Source organism: Rosa chinensis, chromosome 2, assembly GCF_002994745.2.
Source record: "Rosa chinensis cultivar Old Blush chromosome 2, RchiOBHm-V2, whole genome shotgun sequence".
Lineage (NCBI taxonomy): Eukaryota > Viridiplantae > Streptophyta > Magnoliopsida > Rosales > Rosaceae > Rosa > Rosa chinensis.
Genome location: NC_037089.1, coordinates 15531667 through 15547902, shown reverse-complemented (window position 1 = coordinate 15547902; position 16236 = coordinate 15531667). Strand labels below are relative to the sequence as shown.

General features: G+C 39.2%; 3 protein-coding genes across 6 annotated transcripts; 1 reads left to right on the top strand and 2 right to left on the bottom strand.

Annotated features, from left to right (window-relative positions):
• Positions 1–6144: 6144 nt before the first annotated feature.
• On the bottom strand, positions 6145–10311 carry LOC112187723 (probable disease resistance protein At5g66900). Of its 3 annotated transcripts, none has more exons than XM_040515717.1 (7): positions 10007–10311; positions 9772–9892; positions 8882–9636; positions 8188–8594; positions 7595–7953; positions 7315–7520; positions 6145–7181 (listed from the first exon to the last, which is right to left on the bottom strand). In XM_040515717.1, the coding sequence occupies exons 3-7, from the start codon at positions 9597–9599 to the stop codon at positions 6346–6348; spliced, it is 2526 nt and encodes an 841-aa protein (XP_040371651.1). In that variant the 5' UTR covers positions 9600–9636; positions 9772–9892; positions 10007–10311; the 3' UTR covers positions 6145–6345. The 3 variants fall into 3 exon arrangements, with proteins under 3 accessions (XP_040371651.1, XP_024182386.1, XP_024182387.1); XM_024326618.2 differs by having other exon boundaries at positions 8882–9619; XM_024326619.2 differs by lacking the exon at positions 10007–10311 and having other exon boundaries at positions 8882–9619; positions 9772–10000.
• Positions 10312–10986: 675 nt separating this feature from the next.
• LOC112189437 (pentatricopeptide repeat-containing protein At4g37170) lies at positions 10987–13647 on the top strand. Its single transcript, XM_040513274.1, is given in 3 exon segments — positions 10987–10997; positions 11098–12859; positions 13291–13647. Coding segments are annotated over 3 exon segments (1890 nt in total). The 3' UTR covers positions 13408–13647.
• A 720-nt stretch (positions 13648–14367) lies between these two features.
• Positions 14368–15931, bottom strand: LOC112188959. Of its 2 annotated transcripts, none has more exons than XM_024328195.2 (3): positions 15778–15902; positions 15152–15652; positions 14368–15013 (listed from the first exon to the last, which is right to left on the bottom strand). In XM_024328195.2, the coding sequence occupies exons 1-3, from the start codon at positions 15849–15851 to the stop codon at positions 14773–14775; spliced, it is 816 nt and encodes a 271-aa protein (XP_024183963.1). In that variant the 5' UTR covers positions 15852–15902; the 3' UTR covers positions 14368–14772. The 2 variants fall into 2 exon arrangements, with proteins under 2 accessions (XP_024183963.1, XP_024183964.1); XM_024328196.2 differs by having other exon boundaries at positions 14369–15013; positions 15152–15660; positions 15778–15931.
• Between the last annotated feature and the right edge of the window lie 305 nt (positions 15932–16236).

The window sequence follows — 16236 nt, the reverse complement described above, 5'->3', positions numbered from 1 at the left end:
TTCTCTGGAATCATTTCAAACATCGGAGCGTCCTCCAGTATTGATTCATGGACATAACTATAATCAGAGACAATCTCATGAGAGAGATTCTATACATTGATGATTGGTTTGTGCCTTACTCACCCTCTTCTTCCTTGGGTGAGTGTCAATCGAACCAAGTGGCCTCCCCCTCTTCCTTGGGGAGCCACGGCCTCAACCACACCTCCACTAAGTGTGGTTGCAGTGCCTCTATCTGCGGCACCGTGCCCCTTGTTGGGGACTTCTAACCTTGCAGGCACATTTGTAGCTGGTATTTATGATCTCGTCACTTTTACGATATCAGTAAACGCATCAGGCATCGAATCTGCTACGTTCTGAAGATCGATTATTCTTTTCACTTCACTTTCACTTTGTGAAGTGCGGGGATCAAAATGAGACAGAGTGGGGACAAACCACGACAATTCCTGTCGTTCCCTTGGAAAATCATTTTTCCTATCTCCCCCTAACGACGGGAAGACTGTCTCATCAAAGTGACAATCCGCAAATCTAGCTATAGAGAGATCGCCTGTCAAGGATTCCAAATAGCAGATAATTGTTGGGGATTTGTATCCAACATAAATACTTAATCGTCTCTGAGGACCCATTGTGGTGCGCTGTGGGGGCGCAATAGGCACATATACTGCTTAACCAAATATGCGTAAGTGTGAGGTGTCAGGCTTATATCCAGTTACCAACTGGTACGCAGAAAATGGTTGGCTAGCTGTGGGTCTTAAACGAATAAGTAAAGCTGCGTGCAATATTGCATAACCCCAGGCAAATATAGGCAGGTTGGGGCGCATAACCAATGCCCTAGCCACCATCTGTAGCCTTTTGATGGTGGTTTCTGCGAGACCATTTTGTGTATGCACATGGGGCATAGGATGCTCTACATCAATCTAGATAGACATGCAATAATCATCAAATGCTTTTGATGTAAACTCTAGCGTTACCAAGCCTTATAGACTTGATAAGATGATCAGGGTGGTGAGCCCTTAAACGTATAATTGCAGCATTTCTTGTGGACAATAAAACGACATGTGACCAGATTGTCGAAGCATCCACCAGAACCATAAACTACTTGAATGGTCAGCATTCTGGATGGATAGGTCCACAAACATTTCTTTGTATCCTTTGTAAGAATGGAATGTTTTGTTTTGTATCTTTAGCATAGGAAGGTCTCGATCCTGTTTTTGCTAAAGAGCAGGCTTTGTAAAACGAGTGATGTGCCTTTGAAATAGTCAATGAGGCATAATGGGAGGGAGGTAGTGCTTCTGGTACTTCAGAAGTCAATGACTGCATTTGAGCAATACTAGAACCGACACCTTGCAGTGTGGCGGATTTTTCTCCCATTTTTCACTCGAAAGAAGGGATGTCCGTGTGAGTTCTTGAAAAATACGGATCATCATGTCACGACCTCGGTGCCATAGGCGGTCATGCAAAAAGCCTGTATGAGTCAGTGTCCCACATTTCATTGTTGGTGACAGTATATGATTCAATGATCCGAATCGTAGTGAGGTACAGTCCACTAAATTGACTCAAAAGTTTCTCTAAGATGTGTTTCCTTCCACAGTCATTAGATGTAGTATCAAGGTATTCAGTTCCATTCTCACGGTGTGTTTTTACATGATAACCGTTGGCACAAATTGCTTTGAAACATTAACAAGGTTCGATTAGCTCTTGGTGCATATAGAGCGTCTGTGACTTGAAATGTTGCGCCATTAGGCAGCAAAAATTTGGCAGTTCCTCGCCCTTTTACTAGTTGTGATAATCCAATCATCGTAGTCACAGAGGAATTATAGGCTATTAGTTCAATGAATAATTGCCTATTTCTTAATATTGTGTGGGTAGTCCCACTATCATCTAAGCACTCAATTTCTCCTCCATTCATTCCTATAAATAAATGGGAGGTATTTAGAAAATATAACTCATATTCTTTAGAGTATTTCTATTTGCGTAGAATGGTATTCTTTTCATTCTAATAATTTTTTCTCTAGATGTATTGCTTTACATCTTCATAGTGCTATGTTGAACCATGTAAATATGTGTATAGTAAATAAATTTGAATAAATTCAGTGCTTCAAAATAAAATTCAAAATTTACTAATAAGCCAACGATAATCAAATCAAGGTCTTGTTCAGAAATCTTATTCATCAATCCATGATTGAAAATAAACTTGAAGACTTAAACAATAGTCTAATTAAAAATGAGGCATCATGCCTTCACAACTGTTTTTGGAAAATAAAATGAATAAAGCAGATCAGTCAAGATTGAGAGCATCCATTGACTTAGCAAGTTCCTCTTTGCCATTGGAGTCTGCAACTGTAAGGTTGACGTCTAGGTCATGACCTCCTTCTTCCATATAGTGAGCCTCTTGTTCTTTAGACTCTCTATACCTCTTGTAATTGGCTACTACTCGGTTGTTTGCTTGGCAGTTCTTGTACCAATGCCCAATGAATCCACACCTATAGCATGGTTCATTGTTAACGCTTTCCTTTTGCATCTTGTTTCCACGATCCCCATGTCCCTTTCCACGTGGTGCATGGTTGCCACGTGGGTAGGGATCAGCACGTCTAAACCCCCTTGCATTGGAGTTATTTTCACCTTTCATTTTTCCATAATTAGCCTCGGGAATTTTCTTTGTCCCAGTGGGCCTGGCATTGTTATTCAAGAGAATCTTATTTTGTCTCTGAGCCACTTGCAGTAAGCTTATTAACTTATTGAAGGTTGTGATTCTTTTGTTGTCATAATCCAACTGATACTGGTTCGCTAGTATAAAAGCTGAATTAGGAAAGGTGGTAAGAGTCTTGTAGATCATATCATCTTCTGTGATTTCCCTTCCACAGAAATTGAGACGTGCCTTTAAGCGCAACATGTCCTTGTTGAAGTCATTGACCTTTTTATAGTCAAGCAAGCGGATTCCATTCCACTGAATAGTTAGTTCTGGGAGTAAAGTGTCATGAATGTTCCCAAAACGTCCCTTAAGGGCATCCCACAGTTCTTTGGGTGTCTTCAACTGGAGGTATTCCCAGCGTAGGCTAGGATCAATATGTCGCCTCAGAAACATTAAGGCATCTGCTTTCACGTTAGTAGATAGTTCATCATCTTTGGGGTCAGTAATGGTGGCAGTGTAGTCTTTTGCCACAAAGGCAGTTTCCATATCGGAAACCCAACGATGGTACTCAAGTCCTTCTGAGTCCAAAATGTCAAAGTCAGGTCGAGTTGGATCAGCCATCTACATAAACAAGAGAGAAGAAATAAATTACACAGTCATAAAGACATCCACGTGAATTATTTTCCAAAATATGAATTAGATTTCAAGACCAAGATTCGTAATGGTCACATTTTTTTGATGCTATGTGAAAATACTTTATCGCAGTAAGTGTGTATAATGCGCATGAATTTTCATTATCATGGCCAAACGGTATTGATATGTTGTATTAAAAATAATCATAGCACATTTAAATATAGCATATAAAAAAAAAATAATGAATAAACTACATGACATGCTCAAATTTCATAAATATACAACAAAATATATGCTACACATAATAATAGCAATAATATAGCATGCGTAAAATAAAATATAAATAGTAGCATAATTAAAGGCATGCTTAGGGATAACTATATAAGCGTAAATAAAATTCACAAAACATACTCAGAATTGCATAAATAATATATAACAAAATATATATGGCATGTTCAAAATAAAGTATAAACTATAGCATAATTGAAACATACTTAAACATAATTATTTAAAACATAAATAACAAGGCATGCTTAAAATGATTAAAATTATCTAATCAAACATGCTTAATAACAAAATATAATAAAGGTATAAACAATAAGGTATAAAGCATGCTTAAAAATAGAAAACATAAATAAAATTCACATGCTTTAGATTCCACGAATATATATCACATATATAACAAGCAATAAAATAGCATGCTCAAAAATAAAAAATAAAAATTCTAATTATAAATAATTAAATATACCATAGTGTGAAAATAAAAGTGAACATACTTGGTTTCGAGAAAAACAATCCTAGCGCACGCGCGAGTTGATGCAGGCGTGCGTAGCGATGTTTTTGTGCTTGAGAAAAAAAATTGGGCCGCTTCCTTTATCTTTTCAGCAGTGGGCCTTATTTTTTTCGTTTGTTTTTTTTTTTAATTTTTAATTTAATTTTATTTTTTATCTGGGCCGGGTCTCTTTGAGCCCCCTTTTTTTTTTTTTTTTTTTTTTTTTTTTTTTTTTTTTTTTTTTTTTTTCTGGGCCACAGGGCCTGTTTCTTCTTCTTTTTTCTTTTGGGCCGCAGGGGCCTTGTTTTCTTTTTCTGTTCTTGTTTTCGTTTCTGGGCCTGCAGGGCCTGCTTTTTTTTTTTTATTTGGCCGGGTCCCTTTTCTTTGGGCCGGGTTTTTTTTTCTCTTTTTTTTTTCTTCCTCTTCTTCACGTCTTCTTCCTCCTTCTGGTTTGCAGAACTGCAAAAAAAATAGCTGACGCAGGTCGTGGGAGGCGGGGGGAAGGCGGGTTTTGCAAGGCCGCGGCTAGGCGGGGTCAGTTGGCTGCTGTGATCGACGGCAAGGTGCAGCACCGCAGGTATGGGGAGCAGTAGCGACGGAATCGAGGCTGGAGGACGCTGGGATCTGCGACCGGGGAAGGGCAGACGCCGGTGGGCTGCGCGGTTGGGCAGGCTGCACGGATGAGCGAACGCCCGGGCTGCTGGGTTGTGCAGGTCGGTGTATTGCAGGCGGCGATGCAGTGGGCTGTTGGGATCGGCGCAGGCGGGGCTGCTGCTGCTGTAGTTCGGAGATCCGGCAGTGGAGGCGGCGCGCTGAGTTGTGCGCAGGTGAGGCCGGTTCGGGGCAGCTGAGAGGTGGGTTCGCGCCTGTGGGCAGGCTGAAGGGCGGTGCGGTAGCGCCGGTGGAGATGCTGTTGTGACTGGGCTGCTAGGCTCGGTGGTGGGTTTAGGCAGCGAGCCTGTGCGTGCTAGGCCGGAGAGGCCTAGGGAATTTTTTTTTTTTTTTTATTGGCGGCAGAAGAGAAAAAGGGAAGAGAGTTTTTTTTTTCTCTTATAGGGTTTGAGTTTATTTTTCAACGGAAAGAAGAAAGAAATTAGAAAATTATTTTTTCTTGGCTATTGGCTCTGAGCGTGCTGATAACGTGTAAAAGTAAATGGAGATTGGAATGGTCTACTCATTTCATTTCATAGTCCCTTTATATAGGGATAGAGTTACAACGGAAATATTAATTACATTAAATACATTGAATGCTGATTGATCTATAATTGTGCTGATTGATGGTAATCACTGATTCCTTGATTCCCTCTCCGTCAGTTGCTTTGACGAAGGCACACAATATGTTTTTCCTTTAACAATTTGGAGATTTTTCCTTTATTTTCTTATACGTTTGTTTCATAACATTATTTGAGCTTCTCTGATTTCTACGCTAATGGACGTTAGTTAACATAGCTACTGCATCGTATTCTATTCTTTGACTCATAAACTAGCTTTTTTTCTTTCTTTCTTTTTTGTAAATATTGTGAAATCTATAGAAGTCATTCATATAAAGTCTGTAGATTTTTATAAATCAGTAAAAAGTCTATGCTAAAAGTCAATGGTTTTAAGAAATCAATAGAAGTCTATGAACTTTTTATAGAGTCCATGAACTTTTGAAAAAGTCTATCATTTAAAAAAAGTCCACATAAATCCAAATACAATACACCCCCTAAGTATCCAACTCACATTTGTCTACCTTACCCTGTTTCCGCTAGACCAAATCCTTTGGGTGCATTTCTTGACCTTTTAATGTTATATCGGTTGTCTTCTCCATTATGCTAAATTTATTAGTTTAACTTGATTTTTTTGAATTATGTAATATCAGTTTTATTTTCCAAACACACACACACACACCCATGATCGAATAGTTACAGTACTATGGCTTGTTCTTAAATAAGGCCAAATGTGACTTTAATTTACTTTTCACGGGAGTCTTTCCCCAAGCAGGTGTGGCCCTTTTTATATTAAATCTTTTTGGGGGCATAACATGGTCTTACTCTACCACTACGTTAAAGACAAAACAGAGAATGGAGTTGATAGTTCCAGAATAGATTATATTGCAAGTTTACAGCTAATTAAACTGCTGACCAGATCGAGATTCATGAAATTGTACACTGCAGTCATTTTTCCAAGCTAAGTCCACCCAGTTTAGAGCACGCCTAGATTGGATCGTTACAATGTTCTTATTCTTAAAAAGAGAAAAACTGATACAAAACAAATGAACCACAAATCACTTGGCTCCCACATTTTATGAAAGGAAATAACGCCCTCAAGACTAAAACTTTTGGAGCCAAGTTAGGTTGAATTCTTCCTCGACAGCCCTTACTACTCCTTTGTTCAGTCTAGGTAAGAAGGGTTCCCACAACTCTTCTGTCTCGTCATCGCATATCACTTCCTCTAGATTATTCTCAAGATCACAAATTGATATAGGCAGTGCTTTCAATCTTGAGCATTCTCTCATATTGATCCTAATTAAACTGCTCATTTCTCCAATCTGTTTAGGCAGTTCCTTGATGCTCAAGCAATAGGATATGTCAAGAAAGTTTAACTTCTTGAGGTTGGTAGTTGAGCTTGGCAATTCTGCTAAATCTGTGCAGGACCTTAGCCTTAACACTTCCAAGTTTTCCAACTCTCCAATCTTTTCAGGCAAGGCAGATAGAATAGGACAGTGTGTGATACTGAGCTTTTTTAGGTGAACCAGATTGCATAGCTCATCAGGTAATTCCACCAAATCATTGCAATAGTCAATATGCATTTCCTCTAAATTTGGAAATGCATGTGAAACTTGGAAGGAACAATTGAAAGCTTCTCCGATGCTACACATGAATAACGAGATCTTCTTTAGACTCTTCAACTGTAGGGGGTTCTTGGTTATGGAAGGAATTGAAACACGCTCTAATCTGATTCTCTTCAGATTTGATAAAGAATCCAGTAGGTGAAAATTTCTCAGCTCAGCAGGTAAGAAACCATTATTTGTGACTATTAGAACCTTCAGATTGTCCATTTTCTCCACAAATTCGGGAAATGCATAGTCCTTTGTGTCGAAATTCAAAACCAGAACTTCAACCTCTGCTAGTTCAATGTTGTGCAAACTTGTTGAGAACACTCCATCTGCAAACAGAATGTGATGTGATGTGAGTAAGCAGAAATTGAATGTGAAAGTACTATTTCAATTTCAAATTTTTGTGCGAGTGCATTTGTATATGTATGCATGCTATGTATTTGCCGAGTAAGATGGAACAACCAGAGGAGATAGATAATAGGCGAGGCTTGATGGGTCGATCCGTTTGTTCTCTCAAGCACTTGGGTAGATCGTCTCCATTGTTGCCTATTATCAGTCTTTGTTTATTTGGATCTAACTTGGTTTGGTAGATAGCCAGCTCTCTAAGCAAGTCATGTTGAGTGACGAAGTGTTCATTGTAGTACTCATCACCCTCCACTGCATCTTTCCTGGTTATGATAAAAACTAGTTACACATAAGACACTTCTAGTATACATGATCCAATTGCATCTTATGATCATACCTTGTGACTAGATCAGCAAGACTTCGTGTGGTAAGCTCTTGCAGGTGTGTAACAGCCAGGAAATCTTTATCTAGCTCATGCAACTCTGCCCACATATCAATTAGAGCAGCAACAGGAATTCTTTGGTCTTCAGGAAATGAACCAAGGTCTAAAAAACATTCCTTTATGATAGCTCCTTTTTCATCCAAGGCATCGAAGCTACTTTGAAGGGAACGAAGCACTTCAGTTTCAGAATCAATAATAGAATCACCTTTAGACCACTCCATTTCTCTTTTCTTCCAGAACTCAAAAGATTGTCCACGAAGAGATTTTCCGACCACTTTAATGGCAAGTGGATGTCCCTTACAGCGCTTTACTATCTGTAGTCTCCCAAATATGGTCATTCAGTATGAGTTTCAGACCAACAGTCCGAGTTTGGTTTACGGAAATAAAAAAGAAGAAGAAGAATTCTCAATTTCATGAAGAAAACAGTTAAAATAACTCTCTTGTTTACTTTTCACGAGTGAAGTAAGCATAAATGTAATAAGAGCATTTGGAGGTCAATATGTTGAAGTTTGTGAGAATATTTGGTAAATTGCAGACTAAAAAATCACCTTTGTAATAAGTTTGGTCCATTGAACACTAGAGCTCCCATCTCCCAGGGATGCTGAATTACGGAAAAGAGTCATTGCATCTGCCTCATTCAATGATTTTAGATGGTATAGAGAACCATATCCTGCAAATTTTGATCTTGATGTCACCAAAATCTTGAAATTCGGCCCTTTCACTTCATCAAAAATTTCAAGAAGAGATTTTGATTCAGGCCAAACATCATCCAGGACCAACAGTACAGGTGTCTGTCCTTCTTCCTTCAGATACTTATGCAACCACTTGAGGGCAGTTGCTTCTTCTTCGAAAGTAGGTATTTCGGTACCCTTGCGTTGATGTAGTCCTTGTACAATAAGGTTGAAGTTTGCCTTCTTTGAAACAGTGACAAAGAAGATGTTGTTCTTGAATATATCTATAAATGGAATAAGTAGAGGTCAATCAAATCTATCTAAACCTGAATTCTAGTCCCAGCATTGGCAAGTCAGAAATGAGTAAAGCAATTAGCCAGAATTAATGCCAAGTCCTTTTCAATTCTAAAATAGTATAATACCTTATAGGGCTATTTGCTGAGACTACTAATACCATAAGACCTTATCAATGAACGTATTGATACTGGAAACTAACTTTCGTCCAAAAAATAATAATTAAAAAAAAAAAATACTAAACTAACTAGAGGGAAAAATGAAACTGATATCATACCTTTCACTTCCTCATCTTGACAAAACTTTGTGGCCAATGTGGTTTTCCCGGATCCTCCGGGAGCAGTCAGCACAACCATTGACACATTATTATTCTTAAGAAGCTTCATCTTCAATTCCATCAAAGGCCCTTCCAATCCAACTGTAACCCGTGGCGGTTCAGGTGCTTCACAATCTATTCGAAATTGTACCTCACCTTGGTTTTCAATATGCTGGATCGCGGTACTGCTTATGCTTCTTAATTGATTCGTAACATTCATCTCTTGGTGTTGTCTCAATGCCGCAACATTCACATCCACCCGCTGCACCACCGTCTCTATATTCCTTGTTGCAACCAAGTTCACCTTCAAATCCCTTGCTTGTTGCACTGACAGTACAAGTAGCAGATTCTGAAGAGAGTTCTGCAATTCAAGAAGTTGGTTACTGTATTTATACTTTTTGTAAGTCTTCCATGCACTAAGATTGGAGCACTTGAGAATAAGCTTGGGTCCCTTCTCCATATGCATTTTGAAATCTCTAAGTTCGTCCTCTGAAATCCCCAGAGCTATATTGCAGATCTCCATTGCATCGATGAGGGGTTTCAAGGCGTTTATCTTCGACCTCAGGTCTTCAACAAGGGGTTTAAACATTCTAGTCTTGACCACCACTTGCTTAATGGCTTCATAGAGCGCATTAAATGGTACTCCCATAGCACCACCTGCAGCGAGGTTCGCCGCCATTCTTGATTCTTTACAACAACCTAATACCAAAACCAATCTATATATACTAGCTTAGTATTCACTCACATCTAAACTTTCAGACAACATAAACAAAAAGCATGAGATGGACAAAACGAGACCAACAAAATAGGAGAGACATGATAAAGCATCCCCTAATCCAAACTCAGATCACCTCTATATTGGTGACCAGACTATACACAATACCCCATTTGTATATGAAGTGTTTGAGATAAACGAGCTAGCTCCTTGCCTTCTCCACTCCAGCTTCTTTGGATATCACCAAAATTAGAAACCTTTCGATCGAACCAAGGAAAAACAAAAATCAGATCAAGAATTTGTACTTGTTCAAATCTAAACAAGAAGATCATATAGAGTGGATTAGTATTCAAAATAAAATTCTAACTTACTCTGTGATTGGTGATATCTACTGATGCAGTGACACAAATAAAAGCTTGGTGGAGATAAAGGAGAATAATTTCGGAGTCCATTTACTTTGCCATTGACTGACTAGGAAATTGCTAGGAAACTTGGTATGTGCGGAGCTAAATAATGAGCAAACCTTTTCTAGGAAACCCTCGTAAACAAAGACTTGGACGAATTAACGCGGAGAAGACAGATGCTTCGGAAAAGGACAAAACCATAGCAATGTGCTTTCTCCATGAAGATCTTATTCTAATGCTTTAAGAATCCAGATTCGTTGGTAGCGGAGGCTGGAAAATGGAGACGTACTAGTGAATCCAAACTTGTAATGTCACTAGGTTGCCATTATTGACCCAATGAGAGTGCTTCCATTTTTTTATTTTTTCTAAATCACCTGCAACAACCAGTTTGGAGTGACTAGCGCACATTCACAATTTCAAAAAAAAAAAAATATGGTCATTGCATTCCCTCTATATTATTTTATTAATAAAAAGAAAAAAAAATTACAAAATGTGGGCCATTCATCCGATAACCCACCTCTCGAACAATAAACAAAACCCACCACCTTCTCAGCACAGTTCTACCACTCAGAGTCTCACCGGAGTTGGAATCAATGGAATGGTCTCCTCCACCAATATCTTATTACCCAAAAGTGTAAATTTGAAAACTAGGCAAATTTCAGCATGTGCATAGGGAAAGAAACATGGTTGTTGATGGCCTTAAGAAGAAAAGTCGGATCAAGATTTTAGCCTCCACAGATTGCCATCCATGCCTACATTCATTTCTACTAGTCCACTACCGTCCTTGATGATATCCCTGAAGCTCGCGTCTTGGAAGTGTTATGACATCTGCTATCTCTTACCTTGTTCTTTTGTTTTTCCCTCTGTTTTGGATCTTGGACCCCTATTGTACCAAAAACAAAAAGAACTGGACAACTTTTCATGGAGTATGGGCTCTCCCTTTTAATATGGGAAGAAGGTAACCAAACCCAACCAACTTTAACCAAAACTTTTGTCAGCCGAAACTTCATTCCATTTTAACAACTTAGAGGTCCGGGCCCAAAGAAAAATAAATAAAGAAATAAATCAGTCGTAGACATTCTTTGCGACCAAAACCGCTTAGCCGAAGCAGTTCAATTACTCAGCCACATTGTTAGACCCTCTACTTCTCTATACTCGACCCTCTTACAGCATTGTCTTCAGCACCGTGCTCTTGATCAGGCCAAATTGGTCCATTCCCACACAAGAGTCTCCGGTTTCGAGCCGGGGCTTTTCCTTTGTAACCGTTTCATTAATTTGTACGCAAAATGTGGGAGTTTTTTGGACGCCCAGACGGTGTTTGAGGAAATGCCTGAGAGGGATTTGTGTTCTTGGAATACTATGATTTCTGGGTATGCCAAAGTGGGGAAGATCGGTGAAGCTAGGAAACTGTTTGATGAAATGCCTCAAAGAGATAATTTTTCTTGAACGGCGATGATTTCCGGGTACGTTCGGCACCAAAGGCCTAATGAGTATTTGGAGTTGTATAGGATGATGCAGAGGCGAGAGAGTTCAAAGTCTAATAAGTTCACTGTGTCTAGCGTTCTTGCTGCTTCAGCGGCCATTCAGAGTCTGAGAATGGGGAGGGAGATTCATGGTTATATAACGCGAACTGGGTTGGACTCGGATGAGGTGGTTTGGAGTGCCTTGTCGGATATGTATGGGAAATGTGGGAGTATAGAGGAAGCTAGGTGTGTTTTTGATAAGATGGTGAATCGAGAAGTTGTGACATGGACGGCGATGATTGGGAGATACTTTGAGGATGGGAAGAAGGACGAGGGACTTGCCTTGTTTTCGGAGTTGATGAAATCCGGGATTAGACCAAATGAGTTCACGTTTGCAGGGGTTTTGAATGCCTGTGCTGATCATGCTACTGAGAACCTAGGCAAGCAGGTACATGGATACATGACACGGATAGGATTCGACCCCTTTTCATTTGCAGCAAGTGCCCTTGTTCATATGTATTCCAAGTGTGGAAACACTGCTAATGCGAATAAGGTGTTTAAAGGGATGCCTAGTCCAGATTTGGTTTCATGGACTTCCCTTATTGTTGGATATGCTCGGAATGGTCAAGCTGACGAAGCTCTTCAGTTGTTTGAGTCACTACTTAAATCAGGTACTAGGCCTGATCACGTAACATTTGTAGGTGTTCTTTCAGCTTGTACTCATGCTGGATTAGTCGATAGAGGACTTGAGTATTTCCATTCTATTAAGGTAAAACATGGGTTAAAACATACTGCGGACCATTATACATGTGTAGTTGATCTGTTAGCCCGAGCTGGCCGATTTGAAGAAGCCGGGAATATTATAAGTGAAATGGCCATGAAGCCTAGTAAGTTCTCCTGGGCCTCCTTAATTGGTGGTGGTAGAATTCATGGAAACGTCGAGCTGGCAAAGCGAGCTGTAGAGGCATTGTTTGAGATAGAACCTGAGAATCCTGCTAGTTATGTTACTCTGGCCAACATTTACGCTACCACTGGAATGTGGAGTACAGTAACAATGGTTAGAAAAAAAATGGATGAAAGTGGGATAATAAAGAAACCAGGTCTGAGTTGGATTGAGATCAAGAGAGAGATGCATGTTTTCTTAGTTGGGGAACAGTCTCACCCCAGATACAATGAAATAGATCACTTTTTGAGTGAAATTTCGAAGAGGATGAAAGAAGAAGGGTATGTTCCTGACACGAACTTTGTGCTGCATGATGTTGAGGAGGAGCAGAAAGAGCAGAACCTCTTGTACCACAGTGAGAAGCTTGCAGTTGCATTCGGCATTGTTTCTACTCCACCAGGAACTGCAATCAAGGTTTTTAAGAATTTAAGAACATGTGTAGATTGTCATAATGCAATTAAATTTATTTCCAAGATTTCTAACAGAAATATAATAGTGCGGGATTCAAATCGATTCCATTGTTTTGAGGATGGGAAGTGTTCATGTCTCGATTATTGGTGATTTGAATTGTTAAAGCATTTTTGTAGAATGCCATCTGGGAACTTTGCACTTATTTTTCTGAGATGAAAAGATCTTTACTAACAACAGTTCTTGTTCACAGTTGAATAACATCTAGACTGAAATCTAAAATTCTACAGAAAAGGGAATACTGGATTTTAGAAACTATTTCTTTTCAAATGAATAAAGAAATTCACATTATTAATTATTTTGAACAGAGGATTATGTTATCACCTCTTACATTATCACTTTATTAATTATTCTTCACTTTTCACATGTTTGTACAGAGTTTTTCATTTTCTATGTTTTGGACATATCTAAGCCGCAGCTTAATCTTCCATAGCTCCACAAGTAACCAAATTCAGAAGGATTCTCTTCGGTTTCTACAGTACAATCTTCTTTAGTCCAGCAAACCTACCCAAAAGCTTTCTTCCACTTGGCTTGAAAATCCAAGCACTCTTTCCTCCCCTTTCATGCACATTCTCCATTTGATCATCCCATCTCCTACAGAGCTCCTTCATGTCAGCCGAAATCCTTACAACATCCAATGCCACCTTAACTTGCAAGTCCATCGTAATCAGCCTTCCAAGAGAAATATCCAACTCTTGGAGCTTCTTGTAGTACCTCTGGCTTTTGTAGAAGGTGCAGCAACCCGACTTTTAACACTTGTCGACTAACTCCTTACCTCGAATTAGCTGTAGACGTATTCAGTGGACCACATCATCCGGGAGATGTTCTTCAGATAAAGAATCGATTTCATAGATTTTTGGAGCGATGAATTAGATTGTGAATTCAAGTTGTGCAAGAATGGACTCATAGCTGTGCGCTCTGTCCCTGGCTTGTGAAACAGCTCTCAATAAGGCCTCTAGTGCACGTCCCATTGTAGCCTCTATAAAGATTTGTTCCATTATTTTTGATTTGTACGTTTTTGTAACAAAAGCTTGTTTTTTGGTTGGAGATTAGGGAGTAATGCTTGTATTATTTATAGTTCTCCTCTTCTAGTGGCTTAATTGAAATTACATGAATAAAACACTGGAATTAAGAAGTGATCAAGGCATAGACTTGGTCTAATACTATGTAAAAGACAAGATCAAAGCATGGATTATCTAGAAGAGATTTGATTACAAGTTACAGCCAATTAAGCTGTTGATTGACAAGGTCACGGTTCAAGAATTATATTGAACACTACAGCCAAGCAACGCAGGGAAAGCAGCTTCTGAACCTTCTTCTGTTCCTAAGTTGTCGCCTTGTTCCTTATATTTACTTCGTATCTTCTCGTCTACCATTTCACAATACTTTTTTTCAGTTAGGTACATCAAATTTGTTCACGAAAAGATGTGTTGTGCCGTAAAAATGGTTCTGACATGTGGGAGCACACAATTAACATTATTTGTAGCAAGATTTAGTAAAGAAAATAAACTTTTTTCTCGGTCAGCTAACCCAATATGAAAAAGGCAAAGTACAACTTGCACAAAATAAAGAAGAGTATGCTCACAATTTAGAGCACTTTAACATGGCTAAGATAGCCTCACAATCTTACTTTAAAGCAATCAACAATTAACAATTCGTTAATGAAATCGCCCAACAATTTAGGATGTTCTTGATCGATATCGACGCTTTGACTCTCATTTTAGGCCGGTCTTAGACCGCCGCACTACTTGAACTCCATGATCCTGGACTTTGGAAGAAGATCACTAACACAGTAACCAGACCAAGAAATAATGCTATAATTGCCCGGCCGAGAAAATATAATACCTACAAGCAAATAACTACCGACGAACTAAATGTCTCCAACAGAGTCGTAGCAATCCTAGCAAAGTAGAAACAACGACCCAGCATAGTCCTTGCAAAAGGGAAGATGCTAAATGAAAAACTCCTCGTGAAAGAGAAAGCATAAGCCGAAGCAGTCCTTCCAAAAGACAAAAAGCTGGCCTCAAGAGGTGGGATAACCAATTTCTCTTTGCCTCCTTCGCTGTGATTTGCAAGCTTGACAAGTTTGGTACCTGATCACTGAAAACAAGCAAAAACTATCGTTACTCGTTTCACCAAATAGATGTAAAACAATAAATTATCGATTAAATAGTACTAATTTAGAAGGAACAAGAGCTATAAAGGTGAAGAATCTAAAGGAACAAACAGATAGCTTACTAATTTCCATGAAGCCTAAACCAGTTGTGCCAAAGGAACAAAGAGATAGCCATCAACACCATGGCCACCATGCTGGCCAAAGCAATATACAATCTCTGAGTCATCCTCACCAACTTCTTGGTGTCCTTCCGGCCACCAAGTATGCCGTAAGTGTTCAGTATTTCCAACCGCCTTTTAAGAGAACCATCCAATTCTGCAAGTTGTTTGCTGTATCTATACTTTTTCTCACCGTTCCAACGACTGACCTTGGAGCATTTGTTGACGAGCTTTATGCCCTCGATGATCTCTTTTCGAAAATCTTCCACTAATTCCCTGCTTGGGAGACTAAATTGCGGGTTGGGATCTTCTACTTGCTCGATCAGTGGTTGCAAATGGTCTAGTGTGAACTTGATGTCTTGGAAGTACTTTGGAAACTGCCTAGAGGTCGTGACCAGGTTCTCGACGACCTTGTATAGTGTAGAAAATAGTGTGCCTAAAGCAGCACCTGCAAAATCCGCCATTCTGGATTCCTTACAACAAAATCCAAGGCCGGCCAATTAGAATCTGTACTAGCGTAACACAGAAAATGTTTGGGAGAGATGAACAGGATTTTAATTAAAATGTTTGATTAGTTCATAGTTTCATACCTTATGTGTTTAGACTCCCAATCGCTGAAACAGATCGAAAAGTTCTCTGGGCTCGCAAAGATAGTATATTTCATTACTCCACAACCTATAAATACAGTAGGCGAGGTATTCAATCATGTCACACCTGTTGTTTTCCTCAAACCCCTTTTAACACATCCGGCATCCCATTACCTAGAAATGATCGATGGTCGGAAGATTTTTCTTTGCTTTTCTTTTCTTTTCCTTTTCTAATAAGGTCAAAACGACTAAAAGTCTTACGATTCTTCTCCAACAACTCTTCATCCACTACAGTAAATTACGAAGAAACGCATCCGCATGCAGGTTATTTATTTATTTGTATGTTTGCTGAAAACTCAAGCATTAATTATTTTTGCTAATTCTGTAGTCATAAATGAAATATGTAATAAATATATAATGAGAAGGGACGTATACTTCACGTACAAATATGCTAGACCCAGT

Coding starts and splice junctions, on each gene's coding strand:
- LOC112187723 (XM_040515717.1), bottom strand. CDS start 9,599: ATGGCGGCGAACCTCGCTGCAGGTGGTGCTATGGGAGTACCATTTAAT. Junction 7,954..8,187: donor GGACCAAACTTATTACAAAG/GTGATTTTTTAG, acceptor GGGAGACTACAG/ATAGTAAAGCGCTGTAAGGG. Junction 7,182..7,314: donor CCTATTATCTATCTCCTCTG/GTTGTTCCATCT, acceptor TTCTGTTTGCAG/ATGGAGTGTTCTCAACAAGT.
- LOC112188959 (XM_024328195.2), bottom strand. CDS start 15,851: ATGAAATATACTATCTTTGCGAGCCCAGAGAACTTTTCGATCTGTTTC. Junction 15,653..15,777: donor TGGGAGTCTAAACACATAAG/GTATGAAACTAT, acceptor TAAGGAATCCAG/AATGGCGGATTTTGCAGGTG. Junction 15,014..15,151: donor TTTAGGCTTCATGGAAATTA/GTAAGCTATCTG, acceptor GCTTGTTTTCAG/TGATCAGGTACCAAACTTGT.